Below are 13810 nucleotides of genomic sequence, written 5' to 3'. Positions count from 1 at the left end.
ATTGATTTTGCATTGTAAAAGGCCAATAGAGTTTGCTAATGCTCGTAAAGATTTATGTACTTGGAATAGAGCACAGCAATTTTGAAACTTTCATTATTCTAAGAATGAGTTTTTCTTTGGAGCTTAGGTTTTTGAGATTAGTCCAGAAGCTTTTTTCTTTATAATCTCTGGTATAGTGCTGTTCAATCAAACTTTTCCCCATATACTGTGTCCCTGCTGTCCAACGTGGTAGCTACTATCCACATGTGGCTATTGAGTACTTGAACTATGGCTAGTAAAACTGAACAATTGAATTTTTAATATTATTTAATTGCAGTTAAATTAAAACTGTGATTAGTGGTTCCTGTATTGGACAGAACAGTGCTCTACTGTGTGTGCACGTACACTTGTATGGGTGCAGATGTTTGAATGCTGAGTAGGGAGTAGGGTAATAGGACTTAAAGGAGAGGGAGTGAGAGATCATTATTTTGTATGATAGAATGTTATCTAACACTTTACTGCTCAGGATGTATAGGAAGTAGAATTTAACCTAATCTAAGAAACCCAATCTAACTTTGCTTTTTTTTTGCATTCCATTATATATTGTAATAACCATTTCATATACTATACAAATCACATATTGTTAAAATTGTATATTATTCTAATTAACCTATAGTTTTAAGACTAGATATTCTCATAAGTTAAGTATGATTCACCAGTTAAATTTTATTATGTTACCCATCCTTATAACTTTTGGTTATATGAATCTATGAATGGAGTTTATCAATAGACATTTGAAATGTGCTGGAAATTATTCAGTGCGTAGTAAAGAATCACGAATTTGCTCCTTGTTATGTGAACTTGTGTAAATTATTTACCTTCTTCAAGTCTTATCTTCATCATCTGTGAAATAAGGTTAATAATAACACCTCATATGGTTTTTATGAGGATGAGATTAGATGGTGAATTATGTAAAGCACTTAATACATTGTCTACTAATTAATAATAATAAAAATAATAATGATGGTAATGGTTTGGGGGTTTATATTTTGCATTGAATTTGGAATCCACACAGGGGTATTTCATGTTTATAATTAAGTAAAAATATATTCTTCCCATAAAGCTATTATCTTTTAAAAATTGAATTTTGTATTCATAAATAGTGACAATTATTTCAGTTTGAGGTTGGTAATGTTCCTATTTTCTGAAAAGGACAATAATTATGTGGTAGCATGAGGGTCTAGAAATAATTAAGATGACATTTTTGTCTCCCACATTCATACAATATAAATATTCCTATAAAAGGATATTCTAGTAGTAGATTATATTGAAAATGTCTATCTCATTTTAATTGTAATTACTAATAGTTGTCTATTGGAATTTGATAAATAATAAATAGTGCATTCTTATTTTTATTTTATTTTTTGTTTTTATTATTATTACTATTTTTTGAGACAGAGTTTCAAGCTGTCGCCCTGGGTAGAGTGCTGTGGTGTCACAGCTCATAGCAACCTCAAACTCTTGGGCTTAAGTGATTCTCTTGCCTCAGCCTCCCAAGTAGCTGGGACTACAGGTGCCTGCCACAACGCCCAGCCAATTTTTGGTTTTAATTGTCATTGTTGTTTGGCAGGTTCGGGCTGGCTTCAAACCCACCAGCTCTGGTATACTTGGCTGGCACCCTAGCCTCTTGAGCTATAGGCGCCGAGGCAATGGTGCGTTTTTAAACCAATGCCTTTACCTATTCAAATTACTGACCTCAAAGTGTCATCTAATTATTTTATCTTATAGTCAACTTCTATGTTTTAGTATTATACTATATTATACTACATATTGTACTATATTATACTATGTATTCATATATACCATGTCAATTTTTATAGCTTTGCAACATTTATGTTATGAAATGTAAAGTTATTTTGATTTTGATATATTAATTATATTGATTTTATTATACCCTGATCTGAATATTTTTATTTGTGTAAAGGTGCAATCGCAAGACTCACTGACTTGTTTCTTACAGAAATATCCTCTTTACTTGTGGGGTATTAATACAAGCCGTTAAACTAGAATTTCTTTTGGCAAAAATAATCCTAGCAGATGGCAACTTTTCTCTCTATTAATTTTGGATTGGTCATGTACTTTGGCTTGTTCGGTCATGTCATAGCTGTAACATAACAAGAATCATTCAAGCAAATACAATGATAATATAGTTATGGACATGTACGGTATGCAGATTTTTAGCCCGGACTATTGAAACTATATAAAGACTTACACAATTTTATATTGTAAATAGGAAGGTTAAGTAATCTATTTAGGCAAGTCTATGGCAAATATTTAGTCAGCTGTCTAAATGTTCTGTCTTGCTATTTGAACATTTGTAAATACTGGATTACATTGTTCAGTTATCATTTAGATATCTGGTAATGTTGGAAACAACCTTTTTGTTGTTTCAACCTTTGAAAGCACACAACTTTTGATTTTTGAATCTAGATGTGAGGTAGACGGGCTAATCTCCCCCAAAAGAGTTTAAATGTATGAGACACAGATACGAAAGTAAAGTACAACTTTTAATCTTTTATCCCCATCTCAAAAAAAAAAAAATAACCTATCATAATAGGTTTGGAGAAGGCAAATCAAATAACATTTAAACTATTTTTCCTTTTGGTGAAATGATTTTTCCATAGTAACTACTGGTTTATTTGTGTCCCCTTCTATGTATACTTAACGTCTTTACCATACCTGGTGTTTTCCAGGAGTCCCCTTAGAGTTAGCTCTGTGAACTGCATTCTCCTCATTGCATGCTTTTAAAAATAGTCAATTTAAATGTGGAACTTTTCTTTTTCTTTTTTTTTTTTTTCTTTTGTAGAGACAGAGTCTCACTTTATTGCCCTTGGTAGAGTGCTGTGGTGTCACAGCTCATAGCAACCTCCAAGTCCTGGTCTTAGGTGATTCTCTTGCCTCAGCCTCCCAAGCAGCTAGGACCACAGGCGCCTGCCACAACGCCCAGCTATTTTCTTCTTGGAGTTCAGCGGGGGCCGGGTTTGAACCTGCCACCCTCGGTATATGGGACCAGCGCCCTACTCACTGAGCCACAGGCACCACCTAAATGTGGAACTTTTCAATTAAAATATGAGTCAGTTGCCCCCTGTTTGCGCAGCACTTACCAAAAATGCTATTCAGGAATAATATATGGAACACCTGGCAATTAGTATTTTGTTGATTCCCTTCTAGCTTAAAATTATGAGAAAATATGTCCTTTTCGATTATAGGAACCTCAAGATTTGAAGGTAGGAAAGGCAAAACTCATTTTCCAGTGTCAGTATATTTAATGAAATCCTTTATTTGCAAACAAGCCCTACACAGGTATATGCTTTATTATGCAATAAATGTTAGTGTCACAGTGCCTTCTGGTTTATCTTAATTTACTTGCATTAATTTTTCACAAACCTAGTAAGTTATTCCATCTTAATTATATATTTTAATACTATATGTAGTCTGTGCACCTCCCCCCAATAAAAGGATGGAGAGAGTGTAAATCAGTGTAATAATTTATCTACGTTATCACTGTTCCTTGTTTAGTATTAGGGTATTTTTATGACTTTATTTGATTTATTTTAGAAAAGTGTTTATAACCATATAGAATTGAGGCCAAGTGTACTCTGAAGACAGGTAGGTATGAAAGATAAATTTCATGATCTTTTCAAACGGCTCTATATGCACACTTTTGGTACTTTGAGTTTCTCAGATGGAGTTTAATATTCCTTTATATTGTGTAACAAAGCATAACCTACTTGACCATCCATCCCATTCTTAATAGAATCCTTTTGGACATCAGAAACTTTATTGTTTATTTTATTTATAACTTAAAGCCATAATCACCACTGTACTGTAGAAGCATTTGTATTTCTTATTTGGTTTCTGATTATATATGTACACCTTTACTGAATGCACTGTCTGAATTCATTAAGTAAATATTTTGTTAATTTATTTAAATGTGTTTTAAAACAAAATTTGCTTTCTTACTGCAGGTGGCCTGCATGCAGTTTATAAATGCCCTTGTCACTTCTCCTTACGAGCTTGATTTTCGAATCCATTTAAGGAATGAATTCCTCCGTTCAGGACTAAAATCAATGTTACCAGTAAGTTGAGTATATACATTTATTATGCTGATGAACGTTAGTATTTTTCTCTCTTTGCACAAAAATACTTCTTGAAGCAGACTAAATGAATGTGCCTTGCAATTTTCTTTTGTAAACTATTAGGTATTTGTTCTTTAAGCTTTTTAAGCTTTTTAAAGCTTTTTAAGTTTAGAAACTTAAGCATTTTATGATTACAGTAATATTAGTCTCTATGTACAAGTTATGTTTCAGAATTCAGCTAATGATGTGCTCCTAAGTGATATGTTTCTCTCTTTTGCTTTTGATCTTCTTCAAGTCAAAAGGGAACTTTTTTTGTTAAATTTTGAATACTGAGAACATAAAAGTTGGGGGCTTTGCAGTTTTAATTTTTATTTAAAATTTTCTGCATTCCTCTTTGATAAACTTAGATTTATTGCATTTGTATTTATTGTATTATAAGTCTGCATAGAGTTGTGGGGTTTTTTGCTTAATTTCAATGAATTTATTTATTTATTTTTATTGTTTGGGATTTATTGATGTTACAAAGAATTAGGTTAGATAAAGTTAACTTAAAGTTGCATTTGTTAGATAAAGCCCCACTTATAATTGTGTCCTACCCCCAAGAAGTGCGCCATACACCATGACCCTCCATGCCCTTTCTGCCTCTCCTTTCCGCATTTGCTCACTTCTCTACCCACCTCTTGTATTAGCTCATCTACTGCCTTCATATTAGAATTGAGTACATTGGATTCTTGCTTCTCCATTCTTATGATGCTATGCAGAGTTTTGATTAGTATATTTTAGACACATTGCTTAAGAATGATATTCTTTTTTTTATTGAATGGTAACTATGTACATTAATGCACTTCTGGGGTACAGTGTGGGGTTTTCACATGCAATCCCAAATACTTCCATCAAACTGGTCAACAGAGCCTTCATGTCATTTTCTCAGTTATTGTTTTAAAACGTTCACATTCTACTCTTAGAAAGATTCACTTGTACCCCTGTAAGATAAACCTCAGAAGTGATCCCTCCAATCCCCCTCCCTCCACCCAGTCCCCCCTCCCCTCTCCCTCCCCATATTCTTAGGGTATTTGGTTATAGCTTTCATATAAAAGGTATAAATTAGTTTCATAATAGGGGTGTGTACATTGGATACATTTTCCTCTATTCTTGTGATACTTTGCTCAGAAGAACATTCTCCAGCTCCATCCATGTGAACATGAAGGACGTAAAGTCTCCATCCTTCTTAATGGCTGCATAGTATTCCATGGTGTACATATACCACAGTTTGTTGATCCATTCATGGATCGATGGGCACTTGGGCTTCTTCCATGACCTGGCAATTATGAATTGGGCTGCAATAAACATTCTGATACCAATATCTTTGTTGTAATGCAATTTTTGGTCATCTGGGATTGCAGGGTCAAATGGCAGGTAAGAATGATATTCTTGATTTCTTTAGAAACTGTTCTAAACACAAATAATTTTATTTCTTAAATTGAATGTGATAATTGCTTTCATTATGGTAATGTTAAAAATTTTTGGAATGGGTTTATAGCCTCGATCTGAGATAAATGAATGAAGTTATTATGTAAATATAAGTACAACTACAGTGGCTTTATATTTTATTAGTAAGTTAACTGAAAAGTGACTTACTTTATGACCATGGTGCTGTTAATGGAGACAAGTAATATCTCACAACTACCTTCATTTAAGCTACTCAGAACACACCTGAAAGATAAGAAGTAATAGTAAAGGAGGGGAAAAAAAGGTACGGAGAAAAGGAAAAACAACAATAAATGTCAAAGATCATGTATGTAAGACTTAGTTTACTATAAAGTCCAAAATTAGGGAAGTTTCCTGGTGAGGAACCATTGTGTAGACCACATCTATAATCGAGCATTCTTAACTTAAAATGGTTCAAACCTGTCATAATAAGTTATATGATTGGGGCTGTTTAAATTCATTGTAATAAGATATGTAATCAGATTTTCTTGGTTTTGGAAATTTCTATGCCAATCCCACTTTGAGTGGTTTTTAAATTCTTAAATTTAACACATGAAGGAATTGGATGCAGTAAACAGAAACAACATTTTAAGTGACCTGTGTAGAAGTTCAGTGTGCAGGTTGTATTGTGTGCAGCATATATTTATTCTCATTTTATCACTAATTTCTTCTCATGCAAAGTCTGTGGCCTTAAATAGCTAGAGATAATTTTATAATCTTGATTCTAGTTTGCTTTTAAGTTGCCTTCTTGTTGGTTTCCATGCTTGTTCTTGCTGGACTAGTTCCTTGTTTCTGGCAAAGTAATGTCTTTGGACATTTGCTGGCTGTAACAGCTCTATACCATCCTCTCCTCACTAACATGCCCTGTTTTCTGCCTTAGTTGTTGCTATTATTCGTCTATCTTTCATTTCCCTCTATGATTTAACATTTATTTTCTGCGCTATACTAGTGAATTGCTAGTCAAAAAAACTGAGTCTCGGGCAGCGCCTTTGGCTCAGTGGGTAGGGCCCCAGCCCCATATACTGAGGGTGGCGGGTTCAAACCCAGCCCCGGCCAAACTACAACAATTTAAAAAAAAATAGCTGGGCGTTGTGGTGGACGCCTGTAGTCCTAGCTACTCAGGAGCCTGAGGCAAGAGAATCTCCTAAGCCCAGGAGTTGGAGGTTGCTATGAGCTGTGATAGTGCGGCACTCTACTAAAGGCAATAAAGTGAGACTCTGTCTCTAAAAAAACAAAAGAAAACTGAGTCTCATTTTAATTCATGTTAGTCTTTATCTTATTACAAAAGATATGATATGATAGTTCTTGTCCTTACTTTTTACACATTTTTTTGAGTAACCTCTGCTGGGCTTAGTGAGTCTCATGTTATGTTGTTCATTTGGTTACACTGACAGCTGAGATAGAGAGGGGCTTCAGTGTTTCTAACCTATACTTTTCCATTGCCCATGTATTTCTATATAAAGCCTCTCATGGTGCCACATGTACTTCTTAATACGTGTATTCTTAATATATACTTCCAATTAGACTTTATCACATCTTTTCAGTATGCTTTGCTTCTCAGATCTCAGTTATTCCACATCAGATAAAAAGTGGGAAATTATGTTTCTGCTCTTTAAATTTTGGAGTAGAACCTATAGGGACTCTCAGTTTTTTTTTCTTTCCCTAAAACAGTGCAGCTAAATATGACTAAATATGGCTCTGATTCTCAAGTAAGAGGTAGGGCATATCTCCCTGAAGTGAGATTATCAAAATTGTATGGGGTATAGAGCAGAGATGTTTGATTTGAAAAAAAAAAAAAAAAAATCTCCTCTCCAGGTAGATAGATTTCACTTCTGTTGTTGTAGTTTATCACAATTTGGAGCAGGAAAGAATGGTTATCTGCTAATGTATACTAGAAACCTCACATGTCAACTACTATTCAGTAATTAAATATTTAAATTTAAATCATTAGAATTTATGAATTTATGGTAACATTAAATATCCTTTATATATGCAGTAAAACTTAATAATATATTCACATGTGAGTCTTTAAAATCCTTACTTTTTTCCATATTTCTTCTTCTTTTTTTTTTTTAAGTGGGGAAGGGATCTCACTATGTTTTCCAGGCTGGTGTCTAATTCCTGGGCTCAAGTGATCCTCTCCCCTTAGTTTCCCAAATTGCTGGAATTATAGGCTTGCTCCCTTGTACCCAGTTTATTCTGACCTTATACATAGTTCTAATGAGAAGAGCTCCCTAATTTTCTAGAATATAACATATTCAAAGAAGCAACATAGACATGGCTAGGGCTAATGTTAATTGTTGACATATGGCTAAAAAATTATACCAATCTAAAACCATTTAATGTTAGAGAAAAACAGTTCTTAGTATTTCAGTAAAACTTGGGACCAACACAATAATATTATAGACTGAACCTTTTTTCTAATATTTTCAAGATCCTCAAGATAAGGCAATTATTTAAACTATATTCTGTAAAAGTTTATTTAAAAAAATTTCCCATCCCTATGGTTAAATTTTGGTGTTTTAAGTGAGTTTGTATTTTATTTATATAGAAAATTCATTTTTGACAAGTTTGCTTTAGTGATTTGGAATAAAGGAGTTGTTACAAACTCTATAGCGATTTTTAAAATCGCATTTACTGTGTACTTAATTGACATTGATTTCTTGTGAAGTTTTCTCTATCTGCCTTTTATTTAGTTAAGTAAATTATGTAAATATTAGGTAAATCAAATATGTGAAGGAACAACTTAGTAAGAAATTGTGTTTGTAGTCAGTGGGCATACTTTATCTCTTTTGAAAAGACTCAACAATCTCTTATTCTTTTGAAGACTCAATTTTGCCTGTTTGATTGTTAATCAGTAGCACGTTGGTAATAGACTTTGATTTCTTTTGATGAAAATTATGTTATAGAAAGTTAATTATATATTTCAGGGATTCTGCAAAAAGAAGTTCCATTTGTATGCAGCAGGTCTGTTTAATAAATAACTGGAGTGTATTTACAATATTTTAGATAATTAGTAACAGTGTAATTCAATAATTTTGTGATAGTCTACATTTTAAAATATAATACCTTAGTAGTACATTTCCATTTTATTTTATAGGCTATCTATCTTATTATTTGTGCTATATACATTTTATAAATTCTTCATTGTTTCATCAAGATTTTATAGATATATCATCTTTTGTATTTACCTGGATGGAGTTGAAACACATTCTTCTTAATAAAATATCATAAGAAGGGAAAAACAAGTATCCAATGTACTCAATACTAATATAAAACCAATATATAAACAACTATCTGCCCACACGAAAGAAAAATGCAAATACATTCTAGAGACAGGGAGGAGGGGGGAGAGAAAAGAGAAAGCGAAAGAGGGATGATGATTGGTCGGTTTTCACCTAATGGGCACAATGTAAGGGTATCCAGCACTCCCCCAGTGAAGGCCTCAACTACAACTTAAACTTTACCTAAGAAATGAAAACAATGTAACCTAAACGTTTATACCCTCATATTAATCTGAAATTTAAAAAAAAAGTTTATGGATGTATCTTCAAGGTTTGAGATCTTGCTGAAAGGAAGTTTTAGGAAGTATACATATGTATACAAATATATTGACTGTAAATCCTTAATTGACTATATTGACTAAGTCAATATGTTGACTGTAAATCCTCCATTGACTTAATGTCATTAGTCAATTTTGGAAAGTAGGGCTTGAAGTGAAATCATATAGCTGACCCTCAAATAATGTTGCTTTGTTATAATGTTGAAGAAAAGAAAGTACTGGTTTTGTTATATGTTTTGCTTCAAGTGACAGGTTCTAAGAATCTATGGATGGTGATAAAAGAGTACATACTGTATTTTAATAGGTTTGAAGCATTAATAATAAAGAATATTTACAAAATATTGCACATATACCTGTCTGTATTTATATTGTGTGTTATATATGCTCACATACTATATATATAGTAGAGATAATGTCTAGATCTAATTAAGAACTGAATTGCACATTTACCAGCTATTTTCACTAAAAATATTTTAATCATGCAGATTTCTGTGTTTTGTTCAGTGCTCATGCTAATTAAATAACAGCATTTAACTGGAAATTTCCTGTTTTTCAAACATGTTTGCAAATATTCAAGTTTTATGATGAATGTCTGAGAGAGAATATAACATAAAAATGAGGAAAAATCCATACCTTTATGTGTGAAAAGTTGTTTCTTCAATGACCAGCATATTGAGTATGTCTAGCTTCTATGATTTTCTAATTAGAGTTCAGAAATCACCTGATAATATGACCTACCAGTGGTAGGTGGTTTTGCATTCCAACAAATTTCTTCATTTCCCTCTGAAATGGAAAACTAGACTTAAAGCAAGTCGTTCTTTTTTTTTTTTTTTTTTTTGAGACAGAGTATCACTCAGTGGCCCTGGGATAGAGTACCCCATGGCCTTATAGCTCACAGAAACCTTAGACTCCTGGGCTCAGGCGGTTCTCTTGCCTCAGCCTCAGCCTCCTGAGTAGCTGCGACTATAGGTGCCACCCCAACGCCCGGGTGTTTTAAGTGAGGGGGTCTTGCTCTGGCTCAGGCTGGTCTGGAAGCTGTGAGCTCAGACAATCCACCCGCTTCAGCCTCCCAGAGTGCTAGGATTACAGGCGTGAGCCACCACACCCAGCCTGAAAGTCATTCTCAAAGAGGAAACTGAGTGTAAATACATTTATTTGTTATATGTTTTAATGAAATTATGTACTTAACATTAGTATTATTTTCATATGCTCTGTAGGTAAATTTTGAATAAAATAATATGTATGTCAATGTTGGAAAAACAGCATCTAGAAATTGCCTAAGTTGGCTTCAGTAATAGCCATTACACCTCCATTTATTAATATAACTGTTCTATAGAAACAAGAAATGCATCCCATTTTGTTTTATCTACCTAATTTGAAGTACACCGTGCTTGCATTTCCTTTTAGAGTTGAAGCTCAGCTCTGAACATCCTAGTCCCATTTTCGGTATCACCCTTGAACATCCACAGTTGTGATTATCGATTTGGGTTTTGAAACCTGCAACTTAATGGACACATATTAAAAGATATTCCAGGTGATATATATTAAGCTCAACAATCTCTAGTGTGGCATGCTTCCAAAGTTTTTTTATACTATTATTTTGAAAATTATCAGAGGTTTGTAATGCATGTGCTTATAATGTATTACAAAATCATATCTTTTATGCTCAAGTTGGTATCTTGTGATTAGGCTAAGCAAAAATGAAAGGTTGGGGAGGAGACTAGATATGTAGCTTAATAAAAAGTCCTAATGCCTTTTTGCTTTAAAATCACAAAATATCATTTTAATTTGTTTATCCAACTTTTAACGCCATACTTGGGACTGTTGTGCTTGAATATATCCTTGCATTTGTTCTTCACTAATACAATCGATCTGTATTTGCATTTTTTGCCAGAGGCATATGTGAATGTTCTAACTGCATGAGTTCTTTTGCGATCTTTGATTAGTGTGTTTAGTCAAAACGACAGCATTTAATTTGGGTTGTTAGCAATTACTTTTTTTCTGTTGTGGAAGTGATCGTTAATTTTTTTATGTGAATAATTAAAATCTGGGGCATGGGAAAGAAAATGCAAGGAATGCAATGAGGTCCTTTTATTTTGAAATAGAAAAATTTAGCTACATTTACTTTCTTTCAGGAAACCAAGTGCCTGGGTCAATATTTGAAATTGCTTCTGTGTATATAAATGAATGATTGTGTTCTGCCCTTTATTATGAAACTATGCTGTTGTCAAACTGTTGTTCGTTTGTTAAGTTTTATGTTTATATATTAGGATCTAAAAGAAAAAGAGAATGATGAGCTTGACATTCAGCTGAAAGTATTTGATGAGAACAAAGAAGACGACCTAACTGAATTATCACACCGTCTCAATGACATCCGTGCAGAAATGGAATATCCTTTGACAAACCACAAAAATAATTTTGCATGTATTGTGAAAAAGAGATTTGTAGACCATTATTAGCGTTCTTGTCTGCCAGCCCAATTTATATCCATTTATTTACATTTAAACCTCGCTGTGATCCTGTCCTTGAGATTCATGCCGAGGAGCTGTCAGACTGTCCTGATGATTTACACAGAATATATTGAAAGCCGCACAAAGACTCATTGTATTTTAGGTGTACTCTGCTCAGTGGTCTTGAATAGAGAACAGCCTAAGGCAGTATATCTAACGTGTAAGGATTTGGGGAAAAAGTTCACTGAGTTCATATGCGACTATAGGTAATATCCCTTTTCAGTGGTACTCCAGTGACTTAGGGATACAGTCCAATTCAGATAAATGTATTATTTCCTATACAACTATCTGTGTTTCTTAACAATAACAAAGATAATTTGATACAATAGTATCTGACCATAATAAGGCTATGTGGCCTAATCATTTGAGTCAAATATGACTAGTATATAACCTTCCCATGGCAACGATTTTGTAAGAAATGATTTTGCATCTAAGGGATGATTGTCATAACCTTGCTGGCCATTTGTTTCACACCCATTAAATTTCTTACTTATGGATTCTGGGAATGTTGGGAAACACTTCAGAACTAAAATGACCTTTTAGCTGGACTTTTTCTCAGTATTGTGTTCTCCACCCCCTACCAAAAGCTAGAAGTACTATACCCCTCCTTGAAACTCCCACAGTAGTTTGTTTTTTCTATTTTATTTATGTACACTTCTCTGCCCCTGTGAGATTGAGGGCAAAAATGTTATGTTTCATCTTTTTACTCCAATACACCTATGAAAGTCTCCACATAGTACTGGTTAAATGTGTGCGCAGGAAATAACAATGTTATTATTATAAGGAATAATGTCTAGTAATTTTTTATTCACCATTAATGATGCTAGTCTTCAGTGGCTTTTCTAATATTAAAAGAAATTTATATCAATTAATAAATATCTTAATTTATATAAAGTTCTCTTATAATCGAGCTTCACCCATAACACTATTTTTGGATTCATTCTGTAGCTATTTGAAAGACCTTGTGAGAATTATAATACTCTTCTGTGGCATCTAAGAAGTAATTCATCATATATTTAATTCTACTTCAGAGAAAATGTTGACATTTCAGGTTATTTTTAGGATGTTGGATTGCATCTTGTCTTTTACCTTTATTTTACATTGATTTTCCAGGTCCTCACTTTTGCAATAAAAATGAATTCATTTTTAAAATCTAATTTCTAGTTTACTGAAAACTTCGGAACTTCTACCATTCTTTTTATATTGTAAGAAAATGTTTCAGTGCCTCTACTCTCCATCTTTTCTCAAATAATGAAATACAAAATGAATGGAAACAACAATAATTTCAGATTTAGTTAGTATTTAATCTAGATAAAATAAAATGAGTTTTGTGACCTTTTAGCAGTTCACAACATGCTCATATGCCTTCTATATTATGTAGCAGTGATAAATACTGTAGTAGTGGCTTGCGTGAATAACATAGGTTCTCTATCGCAGTCACAGGGAGATCAAGAGGAAACCATTTTCACTGGTAGGGTTCCTGTTCCAATGGTACCAGTTATAATCTGGTTTAAAATATAGTGAATAACTGACATTTAAGATTTTGACACCCAGATGGTCTTGGAAATGCTCTTTAAGTTTATTTCTCTATTAAAAGGTTAGAATGATTCCATAGAATAATTTCCTTTGTGTAAATCTTTTAAGTACTGGATCATGGAGTTGAAGGTTTAGAAATAACAATAAAAGCAAAATGATAATTCCGTGTTCTAAAAAATTTAGTTGCTTTTTTCCTTTACTTACTTTTTACTGATATGAATGAAATATACCATCTTCTGTACAATATGTTGAAGGACACTGCTGCAGAAAATTATTTATTATCCATTCTACAACATTTCTTGCTCATCAGAAATGATTATTATATCAGGTAGGATATAGTTGTGAGAGTGCAATGTTTATAATTTGAATGGGGTATTAAAGGAAGATTAACAGTGTAGTTGGGGCTAGGTAATACATGCCTATATTCATACTTATAGTATAAAGATTTGACTACTTTCGGTAATATTTTTAAAAAACATATTCATTTATTTTAAAATGGGATCCCCTAGCCATAGGACTTTTAGTAGCAAGGAATGCAACAGATTTTACTGACTCTGTGATGAATATTCTTTCTGAGATAATGGTAACAGGGACAG

At 33.1% G+C, this 13810-nt stretch overlaps 1 protein-coding gene across 2 annotated transcripts in view; it reads left to right on the top strand.

Moving 5' to 3' along the window:
- DIAPH2 (diaphanous related formin 2) overlaps positions 1-13810 on the top strand; it is a 909107-nt gene that overhangs the window by 252322 nt on the left and 642975 nt on the right. For both annotated transcript variants that reach the window (XM_003799864.3, XM_023519127.1), the window contains exons 10-12: positions 4008-4118; positions 11439-11557; positions 13426-13542. In XM_003799864.3, the coding sequence (XP_003799912.1) occupies positions 4008-4118; positions 11439-11557; positions 13426-13542 (347 nt within the window). The remainder of the gene's footprint in view (positions 1-4007; positions 4119-11438; positions 11558-13425; positions 13543-13810) is intronic.

This window comes from Otolemur garnettii, unplaced genomic scaffold (assembly GCF_000181295.1).
Source record: "Otolemur garnettii isolate 467f Iridium unplaced genomic scaffold, OtoGar3 scaffold00157, whole genome shotgun sequence".
Lineage (NCBI taxonomy): Eukaryota > Metazoa > Chordata > Mammalia > Primates > Galagidae > Otolemur > Otolemur garnettii.
The sequence above is the reverse complement of the archived record's forward strand: the minus strand, read 5'-3'. Positions and strand labels throughout refer to the sequence as shown.